A 25385-nucleotide genomic window follows, 5' to 3' on the forward strand; every position below is an offset into this window, starting at 1 on the left:
CTGAGAATCAGACGGTGACAAGGTTGAGTCACACCCCAAAGACGTCAGTGCAAATCTTTCAGCTGATATCCCAGCACAGAAGTGTTGGGGGTTGGGGGGGGGGGGGGGGGGGGGATGACACACTGTTGAAGGTGTTGCCTTTCAGATGAAATAGAAACGTCGAAAATAAGTGCAGGTGTAGGCCATGCGGCCCTTCGAGCCAGCACCGCCATTCAATAAAGTCATGGATGATCATCCAAAATCAGTACCCCTTCCTGCTTTCTCCCCATATCCCTTGATTCCGTTAGCCCTATATATAACTCTCTCTGGAATACATGAAATAATATACCGAGATGTGTAGGAAGGAACCGCAGATGCTGGTTTACTTTGGAAATACATAGACACAAAATGCTGGAGTAACTCAACGGGACAGCCAGCAACTCTGGAGAGACGGAATGGGTGACATATCGGGTCGAGACCGTTCTTCAGACTGAATGTCAAGGGAGAGGGAAACTAGAGATATGGAAGTGTACATGGAGCAGGTAAGGCGTGAGAAGGACAGATCATAGCAGGCGATGCTCAAGGACACGGACTAGAAGGGCCGAGATGGCCTGTTTCCGTGCTGTAATTGTTATATGGTTATATGGCATGTACTCGCTGCTCATTGCTGGCTGAGGGGAAGGTGACAACGAGGCATACAATCAGAGGCCACAGAACAAAGAGCAGGATTATAATCAGGCAACTGAACCGTCCTATCACCAACTGGAGAGCGGTCCTGACCTCATTGGATAACCACGGACTATTTTTAATTGGACTCTGCAATAAACGCTCTTTCCGTTATCCTGTTTCCATGCACTGCGGATGGCTTGATTGTAATCATGTATAGTCTTTTCACTGGCTTTACCTTGCACTAAACCGAGATGAGGAGAACTTTTTTCACACAGAGAGTGGTGAATCTCTGGAACTCTCTGCCACAGAGGGTAGTTGAGGCCAGTTCATTGGCTATATTTAAGAGGGAGTTAGATGTGGCCCTTGTGGCCAAGGGGATCAGAGGGTATGGAGAGAAGGCTGGTACGGGATACTGAGTTGGATGATCAGCCATGATCATATTAAATGGCGGTGCAGGCTCGAAGGGCCGAATGGCCTACTCCTGCACCAAATTTCTATGTTTCTATGTTTCTATGTAAACGTTATTCCTGTATCATGTATCTAAACACTGTAAATAGCTCGATTGGAATCGACTGACTGGATAGCATGCAACAAAAGCTTTTCACTGTACCTCGGTACACGTGACAATAAACTAAACTGAACTAGACTGGTTAGCACACAACGGAAGCTTTTCACTGTACAGGTGCACAACCTTTTATCCGGTGTTCTGGAAACCGAAAAACTCAGAAAACCGGCCATTTTTTCCAGATGTCGTCTGCGCACCAAAGCTCGCGTTTGGCGCCAAACTTGACCCGAAACGACCCATGGTCAACCCAGGTCTGTACTACTGTAGCGGCTGCCTCCTCCCCGGAGACCGGGGAGACACTTAAACATCTGTAAATCATTGCTTAAATGTTAGTCAGTTAGTTTGGAGGGCTTTTATGTGAAGGGGGGGGTGAAGGGGCAAACTTTAATTCTTAGTCCCCTACCTGGTCGGAGAGGCGGGGAGCGGTCAATGCCTTACCGGGTCGCCGTGCAGTAAGCTCCGCAGCGCTGTGGCCGGTGGGGCTGCGGGCGGCACCGGTTGTAGCTCTGACCCCGGCAACTCTACCCCTTGGCTGCGAGACGCTCCAAATCCAGCGCCGCCCGCGACCGGACGCCAATGTTGGGAGTCGGCGGCGTCGCAGCGCTGGGATACCAGCGGGAAGCGGGCAATGCCTTACCGGGTCGCCGTGCGGCAAGCTCCGGAGCGCTGTGGCCGCCTTCTTCCAACATTCGCGGAGCGTCGCTGGATTTGGAGCCGCGCAGCCAGGGGTAGAGTTGCCGGGGTCGGAGCTCCAACCGGCGTCGCCCGCGGCCGGACGGAGCCCCCAGCTCCGCGAGGTTGGGAGTCGCCGACCAGGTAGGGGACTAAGAATTAAAGTTTCCCCCTTCACCCCTACTCCACCACCACCACATAAAATCCCTCCAAACTAACTGACTAACATTTGTGCAATGATTCTCCCGGTCTCCGGGGAGGAGGCAGCTGCTCCAGACTTTTCAAGCCGCCTGCGCTACCTACCTAATCTACGCTAAAAATCTTCCATTCGGAAATCCGAAAATGTCCGAAATCCGACAAGTGTCTGGTCCCAAGGCTTTCGGATAAAAGGTTGTGCACCTGTACCTCAGTACATGTGACAATAATAAACTAAAGTAAAATTAAACAATCAACGTTAAAAACAAACCTTCAGTACATAGAACAGTACAATACAAGGACAGGCTCATTGGTCACAATGTCTGTGCTAAACATGATGCCGAGACACACTAAACGCATCTGCCTGCACAGAATCCTTACCCATCCATTCCCTGCATATCCATGTGCCTATTTAAAAGCCTCATAAATGCCACTATTGCATCTGCAGCACATTCCAGACATTCACCTCTCTCTGCGTAAAAAGCTAGCCCGCACATCTCCTGTGGTTGATACAAAATGCTGGAGTAACTCAGCGGGACAGGCAGCCTTCCTGGATAGAAAGAATGTGTGATGTTTCACGTCGTGTCGGTCTGAAGAAGGCTTCTTGACCCAAAACATCACCCATTCCTTCTGGATAGGAGATGTTCCGGGTCGGGAGCCTTCTTCAGACAGATTAATTTAGAATTAAGCTTTGTGGGTGGACCTGACATAACAACATTTGAGCGTTTGACGGCATTGGACCAATACTTGTTGGAGTTCTGAAGAATGAGCGGGGACCTCATTGAAACATACAATATGGATAGAGTGGATGTGGAGAGGATGTTTCCAATAGTGGGAGAGTCTAGGACTAGAGATCATAGCCTCGGAATTAAAGGACTTTCTTTTAGAAAGGAGATGAGGTGGAATTTCTTTAGTCAGAGAGTGGTCAATCTGTGGAACTCTTTGCCATAGAAGGATGTGGAGGCAAAGTCAGTGGACATATTTAAGGTACCCGGATGTGGCGCCGACAGACAAGAAGCCGAAGCAAAGAAGTCGAAGCCAAAGAACTGAATGGAAACGCGGCCGAAACGCCAATAAGCCGAAAACCAAAGTGGCCGAAGGTGTGCAGCCCCCATTCTCCCACAGCTACCCTGTGGGTCGGGTGGAGCGGAGGTGTGGGACAATGTTCATGCCTTCACAGTGATGTGATGGACATGGTGTCTGGACCAATCGCTGACAAGTCCCGCCCCCCGGCAACATCATGTCCGTTATTGGAATTTTCTGTTGAGCAGCAGTCGGTCCTTTGGCCTGTAGGCGGCGCCGCCTTTCGGGTAGGTGGCGTTTCGACAGAGCGGCCATTTGGTAAGTTTGCTTTTAGGCGACGCAACTTTTCAGTTCGTTGGCATTTAGGTGTCCCATCCTTTCGGTTAGTAGGCGTTTCATCTTCGGACTCTTTCGGTTTATTGGCGTCTGGGCCTCGTTTCCATTCGGTTCTTTGGCTTCGACTTCTTTGCTTTGGCCTCTCGTCTGTTGGCGCCACGTCCGCACACAATATGTAAGGCTTTAAGAGATAGATAGATAGATTCTTGATTAGTACGGGTGTCAGAGGTTATGGGGGGAAGGCAGGAGAATGGGGTTAGGAGGGAGAGATAGATCAGCCATGATTGAATGGTGGAGTAGACTTGATGGGGCCGAATGGCTTAATTCTGCTCTTATCTCTTATGATCTTATGAACATCACAACTTCCGTTTGTTGGGCAAAGCTCATTTGTGCCAGCTGCCCATAGGCGGTTTTCAGTGCCGATTTTGCCCTCTGATGTTATGATTGCATTATTTTTGTTCAGGGATGCAATAAAATGACAAAATGTCCCTTTGATTCTCCATCCTGGCAGATTGCAGCTTCATGAGAGTTAATCACGCAGCAACACTCCTTTGATGCCACATAAACAGATAATGGGTTAATCAGAAGCAGCCCCACCTCGTTACCACAAGGCCCGCAGGGAGCCCGCAAGGCCGTGGTTTCTATCTGAAGTCCTCCTCTTCACATGCCCAGCTCTTTGACTGATTACAACGCAGGGCTGCAGAAAGTACGTCACAAAATCACAAACAGCACAGAAATCGAACAGGGACAATAGTAATCACGCTGAATAAGTGGCGACAGTACAGTACACTCTCACCATGCTGCCGAGACCCGCACAATAAAACAAATGACCACATGGTTTGACCTTGATAGGAATTTCTTCTTCCCAGTTGTGTTTAATGTGATAATAAAATTTAGCTGAAACAGTGTCAGTCTAATTGGTCTCCAAGGACAGGATCCAACAGTGGTGTGTTGGCCATGTGTCTGTGGTTACGTGAAATTCTCTCTGCAGTCTGTTGCCAGTGAAAGGCCTCTTCCACTGACTAGCAATTAAAACTTTGGGAAGGAAAGGGAAGTGACACAAGTGTTCCTAACAAGGCAGAGGTTGCGAGGGGAGGGGTGGAGGCGGTGGGGGGGGGGGGGGTGGGACGTGGGCTATTTTACTGGAGGGGGGGGGGGGGGGTAAATTGACTGAAAGACGGGATTTTGCTATTTTACTACTGGCGAGGTACAAAGTAGCATTCTGGATTCAGAGCGAGTGCAATGGGAAAATTGACTGACCCATAGGGCAAATGATATGCAATTTGAATGTCGTTGTCAATGGCAGTAGAATATTGAAAGCATTAAGTTTCTGGATTCAGAGTAGCCAACATTTGAATAATAAGTAATAAGTGTACGGGGGGGGGGGTGTGGATTGGCAGCCCCTCTGGTCCAACCTACCCACACCGGCCAACATGCCCCATCTACACTAATCCCACCTGTCTGCGTTTAGCCCATATTCCTCTAAACCTGTCCTCTCCATGTACCTGTCTAAATGTTTCTTAAACGTTGTGATATGACTGATTCCTGGGATGTCAGGACTTTCATATGAAGAAAGACTGGATAGACTCGGCTTGTACTCGCTAGAATTTAGAAGATTGAGGGGGGATCTTATAGAAACTTACAACATTCTTAAGGGGTTGGACAGGCTAGATGCAGGAAGATTGTTCCCGATGTTGGGGAAGTCCAGGACAAGGGGTCCCAGTTTAAGGATCAAGGGGAAATCTTTTAGGGCCGAGATGTGAAAAACATTTTTCACACATCTCTGGAATTCTCTGCCACAGAAGTTAGTTGAAGCCAGTTCATTGGCTATATTTAAAAGGGATGTGGCCCTTGTGGCTAAAGGGATCAGGGGGTATGGAGAGAAGGCAGGTACAGGATACTGAGTTGGATGATCAGCCATGATCACATTGAATGGCGGTGCAGGCTCAAAGGGCCGAATGGCCTACTGCTGCACCTATTTTCTATGTTTCTATAATACCTGTCTCAACTACTTCCATCCAACACTCTTTGTGTGAAAAAGTTACCCTTCGGGTTCCTGTTAAATCATTCCTCTCCTCACCTTAAAACTATGTCCTTGGGTTCTCATTTTCCCTACTCTGGGCAAGAGACTTTGTGCTTTCACCCGATTTATTCGTCTCATGATTTTGTACACCTCTAGAAGATCACCCCTCATCCTCCTGCTCTCCAAGGAATAGAGTCCTAGCCTGCTCAACCTCACCCTATAGCTCAGGCTCTCAAGTCCTGGCAATATTTGCGTAAATACTGTCTGGACACTTTCCAGCTTGACAGTATCTTTCCTAAAACACGGTGCCCAGAATGGAACACAATGCTCTAAATGCGGCCTCACCAACATCTTATATAACTGCAACATCACCTCACAACGTCTATATTCCTATTACTTGGTGAACACAATGGTCACTGTCTCAAAGCAGGAAATACATTTCTTGGGAGATGGGTGAAGTGGAAAAAGAAATATAAAGAACACTAGATGGGTGGTGAACTGCAGAAATGACATGAAACGTCACCTGTCCCTTCTCTCCAGGGTCCAGGGATGCTGACTGTCCCACTCAGTTACTCCAGTTTTTTGCAGAAATGACAGACGGAGTTTAAGATGTTGCAAATGTGAATGAACGAATGAATGAATGAATGAATGGATGAATGAATGATTGAATGGATGAATGATTGATTGAATGTTTTATTGGCCAAGTATTCACATACAAGGAATTTGCCTTGGTGCTCCGCCCACAAGTGGCAACATGACATACAGTGACAGTTAGGAATGACACATAAAACTAAACATTAATAATAAAACATTATCGATTAAACATGTGAATTAATTAAAATACCAGAGCAAAAAGAGGCTACAGATTTTTGGTTATTGGGTAGAGCTATAAAAGTTGTTTTTATGTCTGGCTGTGGCGGCTTTGACAGTCCGGAGTCGCCTTCCAGAGTGAAGTGATTCAAAGAGTTTGTGGCCAGGGTGAGTGGGGTCATCAGAGATGATCTTACCCGCTCGCTTCCTGGTCTTTGCAGTGTACAGTTCGTCAATGGAGGGAAGGTTGCAACCAATGGAGGGAAGGTTGCAGCCAATAACCTCAGCTGATCGGACTATTTGTTGCAACCTCCAGGTGTCGTGCTTGGTGGCCGAGCCAAACCAGACCATGATGGAGAAGATGAGGACAGATTCTACAATGGCTGTATAGAATTGGACAATCATTGCCTGTGGTAGATTGTGCTTCCTCAGCTGCCACAGGAAGTACATCCTCTGTTGTGCCTGTTAGATAGGCACATGGAAGTGCAAGGAATAGAGGGATATGGATCATGTCCTAGGCAGATTAGATCAGGCATCATGTTCGGCACAAACATTGTGAGCTGAAGGGCCTGTTGCTATGTTCTATGTTATAGATCAATGTTCTATGTTCTATGTTCTATGTTATAGATCAATGTTCTATGTTCTATGTTATAGATCAATGTTTAATAGTTAAGGGAACTGAGGGCTGTAACGAGCTGGAACAAAAGAGTGATGAGGCCCTAGGCAGATTATCCTTGTTCACAGTGAATGATGTGGGGTTTGAATATCCCACTCCTGATTTTGCTTCGTGCATCCTTATGCTCAATTAATAGTGCTGGGAAAGTGCAAGGAACTAGGTACGAGGAGCACAACATCTGTTGTGGGTAAAAGATTAAAAGGCACTCTGAGAAAAGGGATAATGAAAGGCTTGGTTAGCTAGGGAATGATTTGATAAGAGGGACACAGAATGGGTTATGCTGGGAGGTCTTGACTAGGAAATTCACTGGCACCATTCAATGAAATGACAGACCTCGCTGACTATGGAGGTTTATTGGACGGGATGCATTTCAATGAGATTAAAGGTCTTACAACTGTGCCGTTTAAGTTCTTCGTGCAAGGCAACATTTTGAAGGAGAATGAAAGTTGGCTCTACCCGAGAATGTAATGGGTGGTTGTGAATTGACATCCAAGGTGGTCAGTGGTCGGTTGGAACTGGGACCTGCGGTGAGTTAGAGAGATTTATATTCACATAAATGATTTTACACCGAGGCAATAGACCAGCCTGTCATGATGTCAGGCACACGATACTGGAGTAACTCAGCGGGATAGAAGGAATGGGTGACGTTTTGGGTCAAGATCCGGTAGGCGGCGCGACTCTCGTCAGCAGCGGCCTCTGCAGCCTGTCCACGTTTTTATTATTTTTTGTCTATGTTTATATGTAGTTTTTGTTATTTTTTGTTGGGTGTGGGGTGGGGGGGGGGGGGGGGGGGGGGGGGGGGGGGGGGGGGGGGGGGGGTGGGGGGGGGGGGGGGGGTGTGGGGTGGGAGGGGTGGGGGGAAACTTTTAAATCTCTCCCTGCACTGGAGACCCGACCTTTTCTTGTCGGGTTTCCGTTGTCGTTGGGGCTGCAACGAGGAGCGGCCTCCAACAGAAGAAGCCGGGGACTCTGGTGCCGACTCACCTCACCGTCGCGGAGCTGGCCGAGCCCAGAGCGGGTGGAGCGGTGGTGGAGCGCTGCTGCTGCTGCTGCCGCTGCTGCTGCTGATGCAGAGGCTGCTACTGCGGGTCTGCGGATGGCGGCACCGGGAGCCCGCGGGTCCCTGGAGGGAGACCGCTTGTCAGGGCTCTCGCAACGGTGACTTCTCCCGCTCGAGTTGCGGGGTCGAAGAGCTCCTGGAGCGGGGCCTAACATCACCGCCCCGCGCGGCTTGGAATGGCCGCGGGACTCCGCGAGCGTACGCCGGGGGCTCTAACACCAAGACCCAGTGTGCGACCTCGCACCACCCGGCGTTGGTTTAATGGCTGCGGGACAATCGCCATCGCCAGCCGGGGGCTTTGACTTTGACTCTGACATGGGGGGGGGGGGAGAGTGCAGTGGAGAGATAAGTTTTTTTTTGGCCTTCCATCACAGCAATGTGATGGATGTTTATGTAAAATGTAAATTATGTTGTGTCTGGGGTCTATTTGTGTGTAATGTATGGCTGCAGAAACGGCATTTCGTTAATTGTCATTTGGACCTCCAGGGGTCCAAATGACAATTAAATTGACTATTGACTATTGGCTATTGACTATTGAAGACCCTTCCTCCACCCCTGGACCCTGAGGACTCTGAAGAAGGGCCTCAATCCTTCCATCCAGAGATGCTGCCTGTCACGCTGAGTTACTCCAGCATTTTGTGTCTTTCCTAGGTGAAAACGAGCATCTGCAGTTCCTTCCTACACACTTGTCATGATGTGAAGGATGAGAGGAAATCTCGTTGAAAGTTAACGAATAGTGAAAGGCCTGGATAGAGTGGATGTGGAGGGGATGTTTCCTCCAATGGGAGAGTCTAGGAATAGAGGTCACACCCTCACAATAAAAGGACGTGTCTTTCGAAAGGAGATGAGGAGGAATTTCTTTAGTCAGAGAGTGGTGAATCTGTGGGATTCATTGCCATAGATGGCTTCAGAGGCCATGTCATTGGGTATTTTTAAAGAGGAGGTTGACAGGTTCCTGATTACGAGGGGTGCCAAAGGGTATGGGAAGAAGACAGGAGAATAGGATTGGGAGGGAAAGATAGATCAACCATAATTGAATGGCAGAGTGGACACTATGTGCCAACTGGCCTACATCTGCTCCTAGGACAAATGAACGTATGAATTTATGACGTTAATTTGGGGAGAGAAATTATGACGCTTACATAAAGGCTTGGTTAAACTACCTGGAGTCCTGCACATAATTTTGGTCTCCATTTTTTATGAAAGGGTTAGAAACATAGAAACATAGAAAATAGGTGCAAGAGTAGGCATTTCGGCCCTTCGAGCCTGCACCGCCGTTCAATATGATCATGGCCGATCATCCAACTCAGTATCCTGTACCTGCCTTCTCTCCATACCCCCTGATCCCTTTAGCCACAAGGTTCAGAAGTGTAACTAGATGGCACCCCGTAGATCTAATATCTGAACAATATAGCAGGTCAATTCCATTCTCCTGCCTCCTCCCCGTAACCTTTGATGTCCTTCCCAATCAAGAACCTATCAATCTTTAAAAATATCCAATGACTTTGCCTCCAAAGCCATCTCTGGCAATGAATTCCAGATCCATGACCCACTGGTGAAAGAAATTCCTCCTCATCTCCATTCTAAAGATGCGTCCTTTCATTCTGCGGTTGTGCGTCCCCTCCATTTCCATTCAGTTTCACTGATGGGAAGGCCTTGGGTTCTGTTAGTACACAGGCTCGTTTTGCGTTTACTGGGATCCAGGTGAAGTCTGCCAGAAATGCAGCGATGGGAATTAATGCGCCGTTTACTTGTTGACAACAGTCTGCACCAGAAATATCAAATTGTCCGCCCACAGCCAAAGCAAATAAAACGGCATTGTTTACGAATGGACCAACTTTAATTAAAAGGAGGTAGGCCACAGGTCATCCCATGCTAGTGACTAACTGTGTTAATATGAAGAGACTCTAGAGACTGCAGACGCTGGAATCTGGAACAAAGCGCAAAGTGCTGGAGGAACTCAGCGGGGTCAGTCAGCATCCTGATTTGTGGCCTGACCTGCTGAGTCCCTCCAGTACTTTGTGGTTTGCTTGTATTAGCTAGAGCTGGCTTCAAACCTGTGTCCCCCTGGTGAGAGACCAATGTAGCGAGCCACTGCTACCTAGTTACACGCTGCAAAAGCAAAGCCTGCTGCTGCTTTTGATAAAAGGCAAACCGTCTTCAGTGTATACATATACTCCTGGCTTGCAATACAATTTGGCACTTTCCAATGCTTGCACCGATATTCAAAGCAATCAGAAATGCCGAGGGAACGTTGATACTTGGAACCGTGTTCTCTTTCACGTTTGCAATTCCATAAACTATTCTTCTTTCTTTGAGAAGCTGATGGAATGTTTCTCAAGGCTAAAGGTAGCGAGATGCTTTTCTTACTTTTAGTTTAGTTTAGTTTAGAGATACGGTGAGCAAACAGGCCCTTCGGCCCCCGAGTCCGCACCGACCAGCGATCCCCGCACACTCACACCATCCTAAACACATCGGGGACAATTTACAACTTTTGCCAAAGCCGATTAACCTACAAACCTGTACGTCTTTGGAGTGTGGGAGTAAACCGGAGCAAACCCATGCAGGTCACGGGGAGTACGTACGCACGAATACCCGTCGTCGGGATCGAACCCGGGTCTCTGGCGCTGTAAGGCAGCAACTCTACCGCTGCGCCACCGCGCCGCCCTTCTCGAGTCGGAGGATCCAACAATTAGCGAGCCATTAAGGGAAGACAAGAGACGAGGGCAGGCGGGTGTTGTAAGGGCACGGCGTGAGTGAGAGGGAGTTTATTACAAGCGCTGTGGATGTGCACAGGGTGTAAATGTTCATCCAGATGGCTTGCATCATTGAAACTGTAGAGGGATAATTATGTTGCCCGGAGGTCCTCACTTTTTCATCTTGTTCAGTATTTCATAAAGGACTGTCAAACAAGTCGAATGTAATCGTTCCTGGATGTGGGCATGTTAACAAACACAGTGCGGAACATGTGTCCTTTTGAAGTGGCTGCTGGTGACTCTCAAATACTTCGCTTCTGGACTCCATTCATTCAGGTTAATTCCTCCGGTGCTTTCCTAACTGCAATGCAGAGCACTGCAGCTGGTCTATCTGCACTCCCCCCCCCCCCCAACCCAAATCTGGCAAACGCGCCCCTCACATTTACAGCTTTATTTACTTTACGCTCAGAAGCACGCACATAAAAAGCATCGTTCCAAAGACATTCACCTTTGCTCTTGAAAATGTTCAGCTCAGTCATGTAACATCGTGCTCCAGTGAAGTTTAGAGCTGGCTCACAAACCGACTTACACAGATCTTTGGAGAGCCCTTTTCTTGGACTAGGCTTTCGTTGCGGAGAAGATTTCTTCTCGGATATTGTTTTGTGAGTCCACATGGGCACTCAATTTATCCATTTGGCCTTTTTCAATTGTTGGCTTTTACCTCTTGCTGCAGAATAGCGATGGCCTCATTAGCAATTCGAACATTAAAAATTCTGGACTTTAACACCAAAACTGATCAGATGGGTTTCATACAGAGGATGCTGGGTGTATAAAACGCTCTGCTAGAGGAGGTAGTTGAGGCAGGTAGGAAAACAACATTTAAAAGATATTTGGACAGATACATGGATAGGACAGGTTTAGAGGGATATGGGCCAAACGCAGGCAGATATGACTAGTGTAGATGCGGCATGTTGGCCAGCATGGGCAAGTCGGGCCGAAGAGCCTGTTTCTATACTGTATGACAATGACTCACGGTGTGAATTCCTCTGAGAGGGTACTTCACATCTTTGAAAGGTCAATAAGAAAACACCATTCAATTTCTCATGAGTTGTTGAGAGTTCCTCTCCATTCCACTGCAAATATCACGCAAGCTTTTTTTCTCCATTTCCCACCTGAAAGTCTGTATTGAATCTGTTTCCACCATCTTTTAGTCCACTTTAGTTCAGACATACAACGCAGAAACACGCCCTTCATCCCACCGAATCCACGCCGACCAGCGATCCCCAAACATTAGCCTTATCCTACGCATTAGGGTCAATTTACAACTGAAGAAAATTAACCTAACTAACGTACATCTTTGGAATGTTGGAGAAAAGCTACCAAATATGTCAAGTTTCTTCCCCGTTGCATGATTCCTACAGTAGTTTAATTTAGTTTAGAGATACAACTCGGAAATAGGCCCTTCGGCCCACAGCGACGACCAGTAATCCCCGCACATTAACACTATCCTACACCCACTAGGGACAATTTTTACATTTACCAAACCAATTAACCTACAAACCTATACGTCTTTGGAGTGTGGGAGGAAACCAAAGATCTCGGAGAAAACCCACGCAGATCACGGGGAGAACGTATAAACTCTGTACTGACAGCACCCGTAGTCAGGATCGAACCCGGGTCTCCGGCGCAGCATTTGCTGTAAAGCAGCAACTCTACCGCTGCGCCACTGTGACTGCCCTAGCTATGAAGAAGTAGTTAGCACAGTAAGAGTGAGATACAGTGTAATACATACAAAGCTCATGTATTTTTGCTATATAAAACGTCTCTGATACTGGTTCCTTTGGAGTTCTTTTGCAAATGGAGCAAGCAAATGCTTATTGCTGGGGCCTATTACAGCATGGAAACAAGCCTTTCGGCCCAACTTGACCACGCTGACCAAGATGCCACATCTACACTTGTCCCACCTGCCTGTGTTTCACCCATATCCTGAAAAACCTTTCCTATCCAAGTAACTGTCCGAATGTCTTTTAAGATAAATACAATTGGTAGCCAGGCAAATTCTTTGCATGCGAGATGAAATACAAATAAATATTTAATTGAGTATTTTCAGTTTAGGTTTATTATTTTCAAAGGTACAGTGAAAAACTTTATTTTGCATGCTATCCAAACAGTTCAGATATGCCAGTGAAGCCTTGCGGATCGACCCGCGATCGGCAGTCAATGAGATTGTAGGGGGAGGGGAAGAACAATGGAAAATGGGGAGGGTGGGGAAATGGACAATGGGGACCCGGCATGGGGGTCACCTCTGTGGGGGAGGGGAGGGGGAGAACAACGAAGGAGCCGGCGTACTTTGTAACTTTGTCAGTGCCATAGGTGGCCGCTGTTTGTATACATTGTGTATGCAAGCAACGGATTTCACTGGGCCTTGCCATATGTGACAATAAAGTATTCCATTCCATTCCATTCCATTCCAAAATACAATCGTCAAACTCAAGTAAAATATACTGAATAAATCAAACTGCTGACAGTTACATGGATAGAAACATAGAAACATAGAAAATAGGTGCAGAAGTAGGCCATTCGGCCCTTCTAGCCTGCACCGCCATTCGATATGATCATGGCTGATCATCCAACTCAGTATCCCATCCCTGCCTTCTCTCCATACCCCCTGATCCCTTTAGCCACAAGGGCCACATCTAACTCCCTCTTAAATATAGCCAATGAACTGGCCTCAACTACCTTTTGTGGCAGAGAGCTCCACAGATTCACCACTCTCTGTGTAATAAATGATTTTCTCATCTCGGTCCTAAAAGACTTCCCTCTTATCCTTAAACTGTGACCCCTAGTTCTGGACTTCCCCAACATCGGGAACAATCTTCCTGCATCTAGCTTGTCCAACCCCTTAAGGACAGGTTTGGAGGGATATGGACCAAACGCAGCCAGGCGGGACTAGTGTAGCTGGGACATTGTTTGTCAGTGTGGGCAAGTTGGGCCAAAGGGCCTGTTTCCACACTGTGTCACCCTATGACTCTGTGACTCTAAAATTCATTTCCCAGCATTGAAGGATACAGGTGATGGGTGTTGAAATGGCAGATGGGTGGAGTAAGTGACAGACGAGACAGATAAGGAGAAAAGAGGGGAGGCATGGTGGAGCAGTGGTAGAGTTGCTGCCTTACAGCGCCAGAGAACCGGGTTTCATTCTGACTGTGGGTACTGTCTGTGCAGAGTTTGTACATTCTCCCAGCGAGCACATGGTCCATCTACACTACCTGCCCCTCCACCTATCTTCATATCATCTGCAAACTTGGCCACAAAGCCTTCCACCTATCTTCATATCATCTGCAAACTTGGCCACAAAGCCTTCATTTCCCTCATTCATATCATTGATATACATCGTGACGAGTAGTGGCCACAGCATTGGCATTGACCCCTGCGGAACTCCACTAGTCATTGTCAGCCAACCAGTAAAAGCCCCTTGTGGCACCTTATCAAAGGCCTTCTGAAAATCCAGGTAAACCATATCCACTGACTTTCCTGTGTCATATCATCCTGCAACGTACTTCCTCAAAGAATTCCAACAGGTTTGTCAGGCAAGATCTCCCTTTCACAAAACCATGCTGACTTTGGTCTATATTATCATGTGCTTCTGACTCAGAAACCTCATCCTTTATAATGGACTCTAATGTGAAGAAAACCTATTAAAGCAAACTGTTTGCACATTTGGAATGTTCTTCCAGATGTGGCAGAGCTGAGGACTATAAAAACCGATTAGATGATGTCAGTGGAGAAAGGGGGAGGTCAACGTAAATCATATGTTTTCCTGCCTATCTCTATAATATCAGATTTTTTATTTGTTGAACTTTTTAAATATTTGTTTATTGCGTGCTCTGTTTGCAAACCTGTTGTGCTGCTGCAAGTAAGAAATTCATTGTTCCGTTTCAGTACATACGATAATAAAACACACACACTCGACTTAGTAAACATGATATAAAATTAACGGAAAACATGCTCGATAAATGCATTGCCCATTCATTTTTTATTTGAAAACAAAATCTCGATTTTGTATTCTTCCAATGTAATCTTATACTGGGAAATAATTTAAATATTAGGGATGAAGAGGAAAAGACTCAGCGTTGAAAGAATCTACACAAAAATAAATCCTGCACTTGCACAGCGGTACAGCACCAGAGACCAGGGTTCAATCCTGTCTGTACAGAGTTTGTACATTCTCCCAGTGACCTGGGTGGGGTTTCTCCGGGTGCTCTGGTTTCCACCCACACTCCAAAGACATTGAAGTTTGTAGGTTAATTGGCTTGGTAAAATTGTAAATTGTCCCTAGTGTGTCGGGTAATGTTAGTGTGTGGGGATCGCTGGTCGGTGCGGACTCGGTGGGCTGAAGGGTCAGTTGGCACTCTGTATCACTAATCTAAACTAAACTAAACCTATATCCCCACAATTAACTTCAAGTACTGCCAACTTGTTCAGCATCTTGCAGAGCAACCAGCCAGGCCTGGTCACGACATTGTTTATTAAGATACATTTGTTTGGTGCTGCATTATCCAGACAAGGCAGGTTTGACCAGCCTTCTAAGTAGAATTTGTAACGTTAGGGGCCCTAGTATTGGCTTCTGCTTTGTTTACTTGCGTGGGTAGAAAATTACCGGAGGTGTTTTTAAATTTGTTCTTGAGAACTACACAACAATGCCTTGGCTGCATTTATGGCCTATCACTTGTTACCCTGAGGGGATTAAGAACCAACTAATCCTGAGTGCAATGCAATATCTTTGCTGGCAGATATGTGTGTGCGTGCATGTGTGTTAGTTGGCTGAAGAAGAAATTGGATTTGGTCAAATTACATGTAAATTACAACGTGGAAATAGGTTGCTGTTTATCATCCACAGCAGCAGAAACTCTTAATTCTTTGTGTCGCCTGTTTTGATTCAACCATGATCCAACCTAGTTTCAAAAGTTAACGTCACATTTAGTTTAATGCGCTCCAAGCCCCCAAAAGTGATCTTTCTCTTGCTCCCTCTCCATGGCATCCAACATTTTAATAATTCCAGACCTCTCTTACGCTGGACCCTGAAAGCTATTCATTCCCAGCTACTTTGCCCCATTCTGCCTCTTCTGTTGTACATATACAGGGGCGGCAAACCCGGGGGGGGGGGGGCCTCTGTTTTGAGAGGTGGGGGACATCCCCCCCCCGCCCAAGTTTTTGTAATCCGGATTTTAAAACCCGGTGACATCACCGCTTTCCGCGAGACAGTGGGGGTGGGACTGCTGATCGAGTGCGGCGATTGGACGAGAGAGACGTCGGTCTATATGGTCGGGACATGATGATTCAGCACGATCATTGGAGGGGGGGGGGGTTGGTCTGATGATAGAGTGCGGTGATTGGAGGAGGGAGACGTGGCAAAACACTCTCGGCACAGACCTGCGCCTCATCCACAGCCAGGATCGATCCCGGCCGGCTCTCCGGCGCTGTCCCGTCCCCACCCGAGTGCCCCCCCCCCCCCCCCCACGGGTGGCCAGAGAGGTCGGGAGTCAGACGGGAGCTGTACCCCCAGGCCCACAGCCAGCGCAGAGAAGCAGCGCTAAACCCAGCTCAATTCTGCCTGTCCCGCAAGGTTAACCTGCCTGGGCTTGCGGGAAATATGGCCAGCGCGGAGAAGCAGTGCTGGTGTCCCGTCAGTCCAGGCAGGGCTGTAGGTTGACCCAGAGAGACAGGCAGAGTTGAGCTGCATTTAGCGCTGGATTGAGCCCCCAAATCCTCGCTGGTGTGTGTGTGTTTGTGCGCATATGCGCGCGGTCGCCAAAAACGTGTGTCTGCCCTGTCCCCCGGTCCCCTCCGTATTTTGATAGCGATTTCCGTGCTTGTACACATAGAACATAGAACAGTACAGTGCAGGACTGAATGCCACAGATTCACTACCCTCTGACTAAAGAAATTCCTCCTCGTCTCCTTTCTGAAGGTGCGTCCTTTTATTCCGAGTGGTCCTGGACTCTCCCGCTAGTGGAAACATCCAGTTACTCCAGTGCTTTGTGTCTTTCTTTGGTATAAACCAGTATCTGCAGTTAAGAGTTTAGTTTTGATTTAAGGTGAACACAAAATGCTGGAGTAACTCAGCGGGACAGGCAGCATCTCTGGAGAGAAGGAATGGGTGACATTTCGGGTTGAGGCCCTTCGGTCCATAATGTTTGTGCCTAACATGATGCCAAGACAAACAACTCCTCTGCCTGCATGTGGTCCATTCCTTGAATATCTGTGTGCCTATCTAAAAGCATCTTAAAAAAACATTATTGTATCTGCCTTCACCGTCACCACCCCAGTCGTGAGTTCCAGGCACCCACCATTCTCTGTGTAACTTGCCCCGCACATCTCCTTTAAACTTTCTCCCTCTCTCCTTAAAGCTATACTCACTGGTCCTTGCCATTTCCACCCTGGGAAAAAGATTCTGACAATCTACCCTTTCATTCTATCAGGTCTTCATAAATTATAGGAGCAGAATTAGGCCATTTGGCCCATCAAGTCTACTCCGACATTCAATCATGGCTGATGTACCTTTCCTTCTCAGCCTCTTTGAGCCTTCTCCCCATAACCCCTGACAGTCTTACTAATCAAGAATATATATCAATTTCTGCCTTACAAAATCATCCATTAAGTTGGCCTTCACAGCCTTCTGTCTTCCCTCAGCCTCTGTCCGTCGTTCCAAGAGAAATCAGACACATCTATCAGATCTGCCCTTGATCCCCGCAGTGCTAATGATAAACATTCTCGGTTGGTATGCCGAGTGAGGTATTCGTGCATACTTGCATAGGTTGCACTCGCACTTCAGATATCGTCCGCTAACATCATAATCCATGGTGTTAAAGTATGGAAATGAAAGCTAATCATTCCAAGCTGGTTTCTGCTGATCTGTAGTTAAATATTCATCAGCACGTGGCAATCAGCAGATGTCCTTCAAGACCAGCAATTCCTTGTGTTTTATGATGATTTGCCACTTAAATTGAGGGCCTGGCTGGAATACACCTGGGCCTTAACAGCACAATGTTGGGGAAGTCCAGAACAAGGGGTCACATTTTAAGGATAAGGGGGAAATCTTTTAGGACCGAGATGAGAAAAACATTTTTCACACAGAGAATGGTGAATCTCTGGAATTCTCTGCCACAGAAAGTAGTTGAGGCCAGTTCATTGGCTATATTTAAGAGGGAGTTAGATGTGGACCTTGTGGCTAAAGGTATCAGGGGGTATGGAGAGAAGGCAGGTATAGGATACTGAGTTGGATAATCAGCCATGATCATATTGAATGGCGGTGCAGGTTCGACTCCTACTCCTGCACCTATTTTCTATGTTTCTTACACCGAAGCATTACCTGATGAAATCCTTTCGCCATTACGAACCTCTTAGTTAATCATGTACCATGTTGCAAGGAGTGTCTTCCCTGTGTTCACCTATTACTAGCCACGCTCTGTCCTGCCTCTCCTCTTTTTCCAGCTTTCTTTCCACCCCCCCCCCCCCTCCCCCCCACCGCTACTCCAGTCAGTCTGAAAGTCTGAAGAAGAATCCCGACCCGAAAACGTCACCTTTCCATCTCCAGAGATTCCGACTGACCTGCTGATTTCATAACTTCCATGTGCAGAATTCGGCTCATCAAGTCTACTCTGCCATTCAATCATGGCTGATTTATCTTTCCCTCTCAACCCCTTTCTCATAACCCCAGACATCCTTACTAAACAAGAATCTGTTAGTCTCCACCTTAAAAATTTCCATTGACTTGGCCTCCACAGGCGTTTGTGGCAATGAATGCCACATATTTACCACCCTCTGACTAAAGAAATCCTTTTTCATCTCCTTTCTGAAGATGTCCTTTTATGCTGAGCGGTCCTAGACTCTCCCGCTAGTGGAAACATCCAGTTACTCCAGGCTTTGTGTCTTTCTTTGGTATAAACCCGTATTTGCAGTTAAAAGTTTAGTTTTGATTTAAGGTAGACACAACATGCTGGAGTAACTCAGCGGGCCAGGCAGCATCTCTAGAGAGAAGGAATGGGTGATGTTTCGGGTCGAGACCCTTCTTCAGACTTCAGGGGAGTGGGAGAATATAATCGGAGACAATAAGACTGGTGGGAGAACTGGGAAGGAAGAGGGGATGGAGAGAGAGAGAAAGCCAGGGCGATTTGGAGTTAGAGAAGTCAATGTTCATACCACTGGGGTGTAAACTACCCAAGCGAAATATGAGGTGCTGTTCCTCCAATTTGTGCTGGGCCCCACTCTGACAATGGAGGAGACCTAGGACAGAAAGGTCAGATTGGGAATGGGAGGGGGAGTTAAAGTGCTGAGCAACTGGGAGATCAGGAAGGTTAAGGTGGATTGAGTGGAGGTGTTCAGCGAAACGATCGCCGAGCCTGCGCTTGGTCTCGCCGATGTACAGGAGTTGACATCTAGAACAGCAGATACAGTAGATGAGGTTGGAGGAGGTGCAAGTGAACCTCTGCCTCACCTGAAAAGACTGTCGGGGTCCTTGGATGGAATCATGGGGGGAGGTAAAGGGACAGGTTTTGCATCTCCTGCGGTTGCAGGGGAAAGTTCCTGGGGATGGGGTGGTTTGGGTGGGAGTTGACCAGGGAGTTGCGGAGGGAACGGTCTCAGCGGAAAGCAGAAAGGGGTGGAGATGGGAGGATGTGGCCAGGAGTGGGAGTTGTTATATTTTTTGAAGTAAACTAGAAAACATAGAAAACATGGAAAAATAAGTGCAGGAGTAGGTAATTCGGCCCTTCAAGCCAGCACCGCCATTCAATATGATCATGGCTCATCATCTAAAATCAGTACCCCATTCCTTCTTTTTCGCCATATCCCTCGATTCCTTTAGCCCTAATGAGCTAAATCTAACTCTCTCTTGAAAACATCCAATGAATTGGCCTCCACTGCCTACTGTGGCAGAGAATTCCACAACTCTCTGGGTGAAAAAATGTTTTTTCTCTTCTCAGTCCTTATTCTTAAACTGTGACCCCTGGTTCTGGACTCCCCCAGCATCGGGAACATTGGGTATGTTTTGACACACAATCGTCCCCTTTTGGCCACTGCGCTAACATCTCTCTCTCTCACTCCATGTTCCGCAGGTCCGCCACAGATTTCGGAGAGAGTGATCAACCGGCAGACAGTGAGGTTGGGTCGGACGATCAAGCTGCCGTGTCCAGTGGAGGGAGATCCGCCTCCGCTGACCATGTGGACGAAGGACGGCCGCACCATTCACAGCGGCTGGACCCGGTTCCGAGTCCTCCGTCAGGGCCTGAAAATCAAAGAGGTGGAAGCGGAAGATGCTGGCACGTACATCTGCAAGGCCACCAACGGCTTTGGCAGCATCAACCTCAACTACACACTCATCGTGATTAGTAAGTACCCAGTTAAACAGGAATGTGTAGGAAGGAACTGCAGATGCTGGTTTACACCAAAGATTGACACAAAATGCTGGAGTAACTCAGCGGGACATGCAGCATCTCTGGAGAGAAAAGGAATGGAAGGGTCCCGACCCGAAACGTCACCCATTCCTTCTCTCCAGAGATGCTGCCTGTCCTGCTGAGTTACTCCAGCATTTTGTGCCCATCTTCGGAGTAAAACAGGAAGCCTAGTTGTTTTACCTTTCTGCTTAATCTGCTTTGGTTGTCCCCTGTTAAAGGAGGTGCGGAGGCATTAATTTTCCATCTGCATGTTCCAACTCGCCCTATTCTGGGCTTTGTTGCTGATTACTTGGCGAATGCTGCCAAAGTCAGCTTGCAGTCCATTCGTCACTGAAGGTTGGGAAAGCTGTCAACCTTTGAGTAAGGCTATGCTACATGGCTTAAAATGGGCATTCTCCGCGGAGAGGTGAAGAAATGCAGAATGAGCTTGAGCAATAACAAAATGCACTGTTCTGCACCGATGAGTTACTGCATCTCTAAGTATGATAGTGGGGGGGAGGTACGTTTGCTAATTGCTCAGTACACAGGGATGCCATGTCTTCAATTGATAAACGGTTTACATTTCTATATTACCTTTGTTTCTCTCAGTATTTTTGTGTGTGATAATGCTGTACAGAGGCAAGGCAGATCTGGAATGCACATTATTAGTTTGTCTAGTCAGCAGCGTGTATTCTCACTTTGGATCACACCCACTTGTAACAGCCAAATCTTATCCGAATGGAACTTAACCAATTAAGGCCCTCAGGCTACAAGGTCAGAAGGCAAGTAAGCTGTCCGTAACTGGTGGGATCATCTCACTTGTTGGGCCCTTGATTTACATAGACTCTTTGCCACTTGAATAAGTTCATAAGGTCATAAGTGACAGGAGCAGAATTAGGCCAACAGGCCCACCATGTCTACTGCGCTGTTCAATCATGGCTGATTTATCTTTCCATCCCAAACCCATTCTCCTGTCGTCTCCCCATAACCCCTGATACCCCAAATCAACTGAGAGCCTGATACTAGTTATTAATTTGGCCAATACCGCTATGATGTTTCAAGATTCAATTTGGAGCAACATTTCCACGCCTCTTGCAAAAGTAACTAGAACCGGCCCAAAATACTTTTTTTTGTGAAGCTTTTACAAACATAGAAACATAGAAACATAGAAAATAGGTGCAGGAGTAGGCCATTCGGCCCTTCGAGCCTGCACCGCCATTCAATATGATCATGGCTGATCATCCAACTCAGTATCCCGTACCTGCCTTCTCTCCATACCCCCTAATCCCTTTAACAAGGGCCACACCTAACTCCCTCTTAAATATAGCCAATGAACTGGCCTCAACTACCCTCTGCGGCAGAGAGTTCCAGAGATTCACCACTGTCTGTGTGAAAAATGATTTTCTCATCTCGGTCTTAAAGGATTTCCCCTTTATCCTTAAGCTGTGACCCCTTGTTCTGGACTTCCCCAACATCGGGAACAATCTTCCTGCATCTAGCCTGTCCAAACCCTTAAGAATTTTGTAAGTTTCTATAAGATCCCCCCTCAATCTCCTAAATTCTAGCGAGTACAAGCCGAGTCTATCCAGTGTTTCTTCATATGAAAGTCCTGACATCCCAGGAATCAGTCTGGTGAACCTTCTCTGCAAGGGTAGTCTCTCTCTCGTTAAAGCTACTTAAATATATTTGTTTGATTGGTTCTTGAGCTCTGGGCATTGCTGGTGAGGTTGGTTATTAATGCCCACTGCAATTGGACTTTGAAGTGTACAGTTTGCTGGGCCATCAAGAGTTAATCACATTGATGTGTGTCAGGGATCATATGTTGGCCAGGGTCAGGGGGGATCAATAGACTGGGTGAACCAGGTGGACTTTTAGGGTAGACTTTGAACTTCAGACTTTAGAGATACAGCGCGGAAACAGGCCTTTCGGCCAACCAAGTCCGTGCTAGCAGCTATCACCGTGTCCATTAACACTGTCCGACACACAGAGACAAATCATTACAACTTTCCAAACCCAATTAACCTACAAACCTGTACGTCTTTTGATTGTACGAAGAAACCGGAGCACCCGGAGAAAACGCATGCAGTCACAGGGAGAACGTACAAACTCCGTACAGACAGCACCTGTAGTCAGGATCGAACCTGGGTCTCTGGCACTGTAAGGCAGTAACTCTACCGCTGCCCCACAGTGCTGCCCTCGGTCAGTGTAGCAACCATAAATAGTTGGTTTCTTTTATTCCATATTTATTTTTATTTAATCAAATAAATATACTTGATTAAATAAAAATTGAGCAAGAGATTGTTACTTACAAAAATGTAATTGGTGATGGGCAGCACGGTGGTACAGCGTTGGAGTTGCTGCCTTACGGTGCCCGAGACCCGGGTTCGATCCTGACTACGGGTGCTGTCTGTACAGAGTTTGTACGTTCTCCCTGTGACCACATGGGGATTTTATGGGAGCTCCGGCTTCCTCCCACATTGCAAAGACGCGCAAGTTTGTCGTTTAATTGGCTTCTGTAAATTGTTCCTAGGGTGTAGTGTACATTAGAACCAGTGTATGGGTGATCGTTGACTCAGTGGGCCAATGAAGGGCCTGTTCCACACTGTATCTCTAAACAAAACTGATCTAAATTTAAATTTGATCCGAGCTTCTAAGAATGAGATGTGCCTAGGCCTGGCCAAGATGGCCATCCGCGAGTCACGGCGCCAGGCGGCGGAGGGCTCTACCCGAGCCAGCTGCCTGCCCCTTTTCCGGGGTTACGTCCGTGCCCAGGTGGGATTAGAAAGGGAATACGCCCTGTCTGTGGGCACCCTGAGGGAGTTCCGGGACCGCTGGGCTCCGCAGGGTGTTGAATGTATCCTCAATAAGGATTGTATCATAATTGTATAATAGTTTATTATGGATATATGTTTGTATTGTATTTATGGTGGTGGGTTCTGGCTTGTTTTATTGTAGTGTAAATATTATTTTTTAATCATTGAATACATTTTTTGATTAAAAAAAAAAAAAAAAAGATTGAGATGTGAATTTACGTACTTTGGTTCATAAGTTGAGGCCTCTGGATTTATAGTCTATCACAATGCTAGCATATCCTCTTGGTCGGTTGGCTGGGTAGTTGTCCGTTTGATCTCCCACATTAAGGGCTTCAACCGTGTCGATGTTAAACTGGAGGCTCCCACACAAGACAATGTTTATTTTTAAACCCAGCGAATCACTCAGTTTAATTCCCCAAAACACGATTCGCTGGGGCAACTCAGCGAGTCAGGCAGCATCTCTGGAGGACACAGATGGGAGACGTTTTGGGTTAGGACCGTTCTTCAGAGTTCAATAGAGTTTGAAGAAGGGTCATTAAAGTCGTGAAAGGCATTAAAACTGCCAAGTTTCCACCGTGAAGGGTAATTTTAGGGAGCCCTGAGGCTGGATTGCATTGCTCACCATCTGACTCAGTCCAGGGAGCTGTTTTTGACAAAACTGATCAAAGTTCAGTGAAAAACAAAAGGCTAAAATTGCCCCTCACTGTGGAAACTTGGCAGTTATAACGTCTTTCACAGATCTGCATATCATGAATATGATATGGGGAAAGAAAGACTGAAATTAAAGGTGAAATATTTGGTGGATATTTAAGATTCACCAGTTAAAGAATCAAAGCCACTGAAGGCTGTGGAGTCCAAGACAATGGATATTTTTAAGGCAGGGATCGATAGATTCTTGATTAGTACGGGTGTCAGGGGTTATGGGGGGAAGGCAGGAGAATGGGGATGAGAGAGAACGACAGATCAGCCATGATTGAATGGCAGAGTAGACATGATGGGCTGAATAGCCTAATTCTGTTCCTATAACATAAACTTATGAACTTATAATTAGCTCATGGAAAATGCCAGAGGACATCTTTTCCATTGCATTTACAAATGAACAGTGTGGTGACATTGTTACCTGTGTTATCAGAAATGTCTGAGTGCTACAATAAGCAGCTTGCTGACTTTATGCCTTGCACCAATGTGCTGATAGAGAAATGAAGTAACACTGTTTTTTGGGGATTTTGCCATGGGAAAATGACCAGGATTACTCCCATAATCTTTCCATTCTGGAAGCTGATCTTATAGTCTTAACGATGCAACTCCACTACAGGGCGGTGGGTGTGTGGAATGAGCTGCCAGAGGAGGTGGTTGAGGCAGGGACTGTCCCCATGTTTAAGAAACAGTTAAACAGGTACATCGAAAGGACAGGTTTGGAGGGATTGTTGCATTTTCACCCAGAGAGTTGTGAATCTGTAGAATCCTCTGCCACAGAAGGCAGTGATGACCAATTCACTGGATGTATTCAAGAGAGAGTTAGATAGAGCTCTTAGGGCTAACGGAATCAAGGGATATGGGGAGAAAGCAGGAAAGCAGGAAATCCACGAGTATTGATTTTGGATGATCAGCCATGATCATATTGAATGGTGGTGCTGGTTCGAAGGGCTGAATGGCCTACTAATGCACCCATTTTCTATGTTTCTATGGATATAGACCAATTGCTGGCAGGTGGGACTGGTGTAGCTGGGACATGTTGGCCAGTGTGGGCAAGTCGGGCCGAAGGGCCTGTTTCCATGCTCTATGGACAGGACTCGTGGTCAGGAGGTGCAGTGTTAGGGAGAGGTTAACAACAATCATCGCACACCAACCACCAACCTGGACACACTGCAGCAGAGCCACTGTCGTGCCGCTGCCGATCGGAACGCCTGTTGATGTTTAGTAGAGAGTAGAGCGTTTAATTTGTTCATGATATATGTATTTTTATTTCTATTTATTTTTTACTGCACACTGAATGGACACTGGTTGAGCAACGTTTCTTTGTTTCCTCTGGGTATGTGAGTACTCAGGAAAATGACAATAAAGATATACTTGATACTTGATGTTGAAACAGGGAACCTCATTTCAAAACTGTAGCTGCCACAGGAGTAGTTATGAAATGATTAATAAAGAACAAATCTGTGCCTTAATCCCTCAATTAAAGTAATACTTTGTGGTTTACAAGAAAAAAATCATGTTGCAATAAATGAGGGCTTTTAGAAATTATGCTGTCAAAACAGGTTCTAAACAGTTTGGTTTGAATTACTTAAAATAGCTAATATCTAGGTCAATCTCAAATTCTGCCGACAAGATTTATTGTTCAACCTCTCCAATTAATTATACTTGCAGAGATTACAGTCAATTCCCATCACCCACACCACCATTTTTAATAAGATTCCACGAACTATGCATTGTA

The 25385-nt window shown here is 46.7% G+C and overlaps 1 protein-coding gene across 1 annotated transcript in view; it reads left to right on the forward strand.

Moving 5' to 3' along the window:
* Positions 1–25385, forward strand: part of LOC129706666 (fibroblast growth factor receptor-like 1) — a 350488-nt gene that overhangs the window by 121463 nt on the left and 203640 nt on the right. Inside the window, 1 exon segment of the mRNA XM_055651091.1 lies at positions 19821–20093. Coding sequence (XP_055507066.1) covers positions 19821–20093 — 273 coding nt within the window.

This window comes from Leucoraja erinacea, chromosome 1 (assembly GCF_028641065.1).
Source record: "Leucoraja erinacea ecotype New England chromosome 1, Leri_hhj_1, whole genome shotgun sequence".
NCBI classification, from domain to species: Eukaryota; Metazoa; Chordata; class Chondrichthyes; order Rajiformes; family Rajidae; genus Leucoraja; species Leucoraja erinaceus.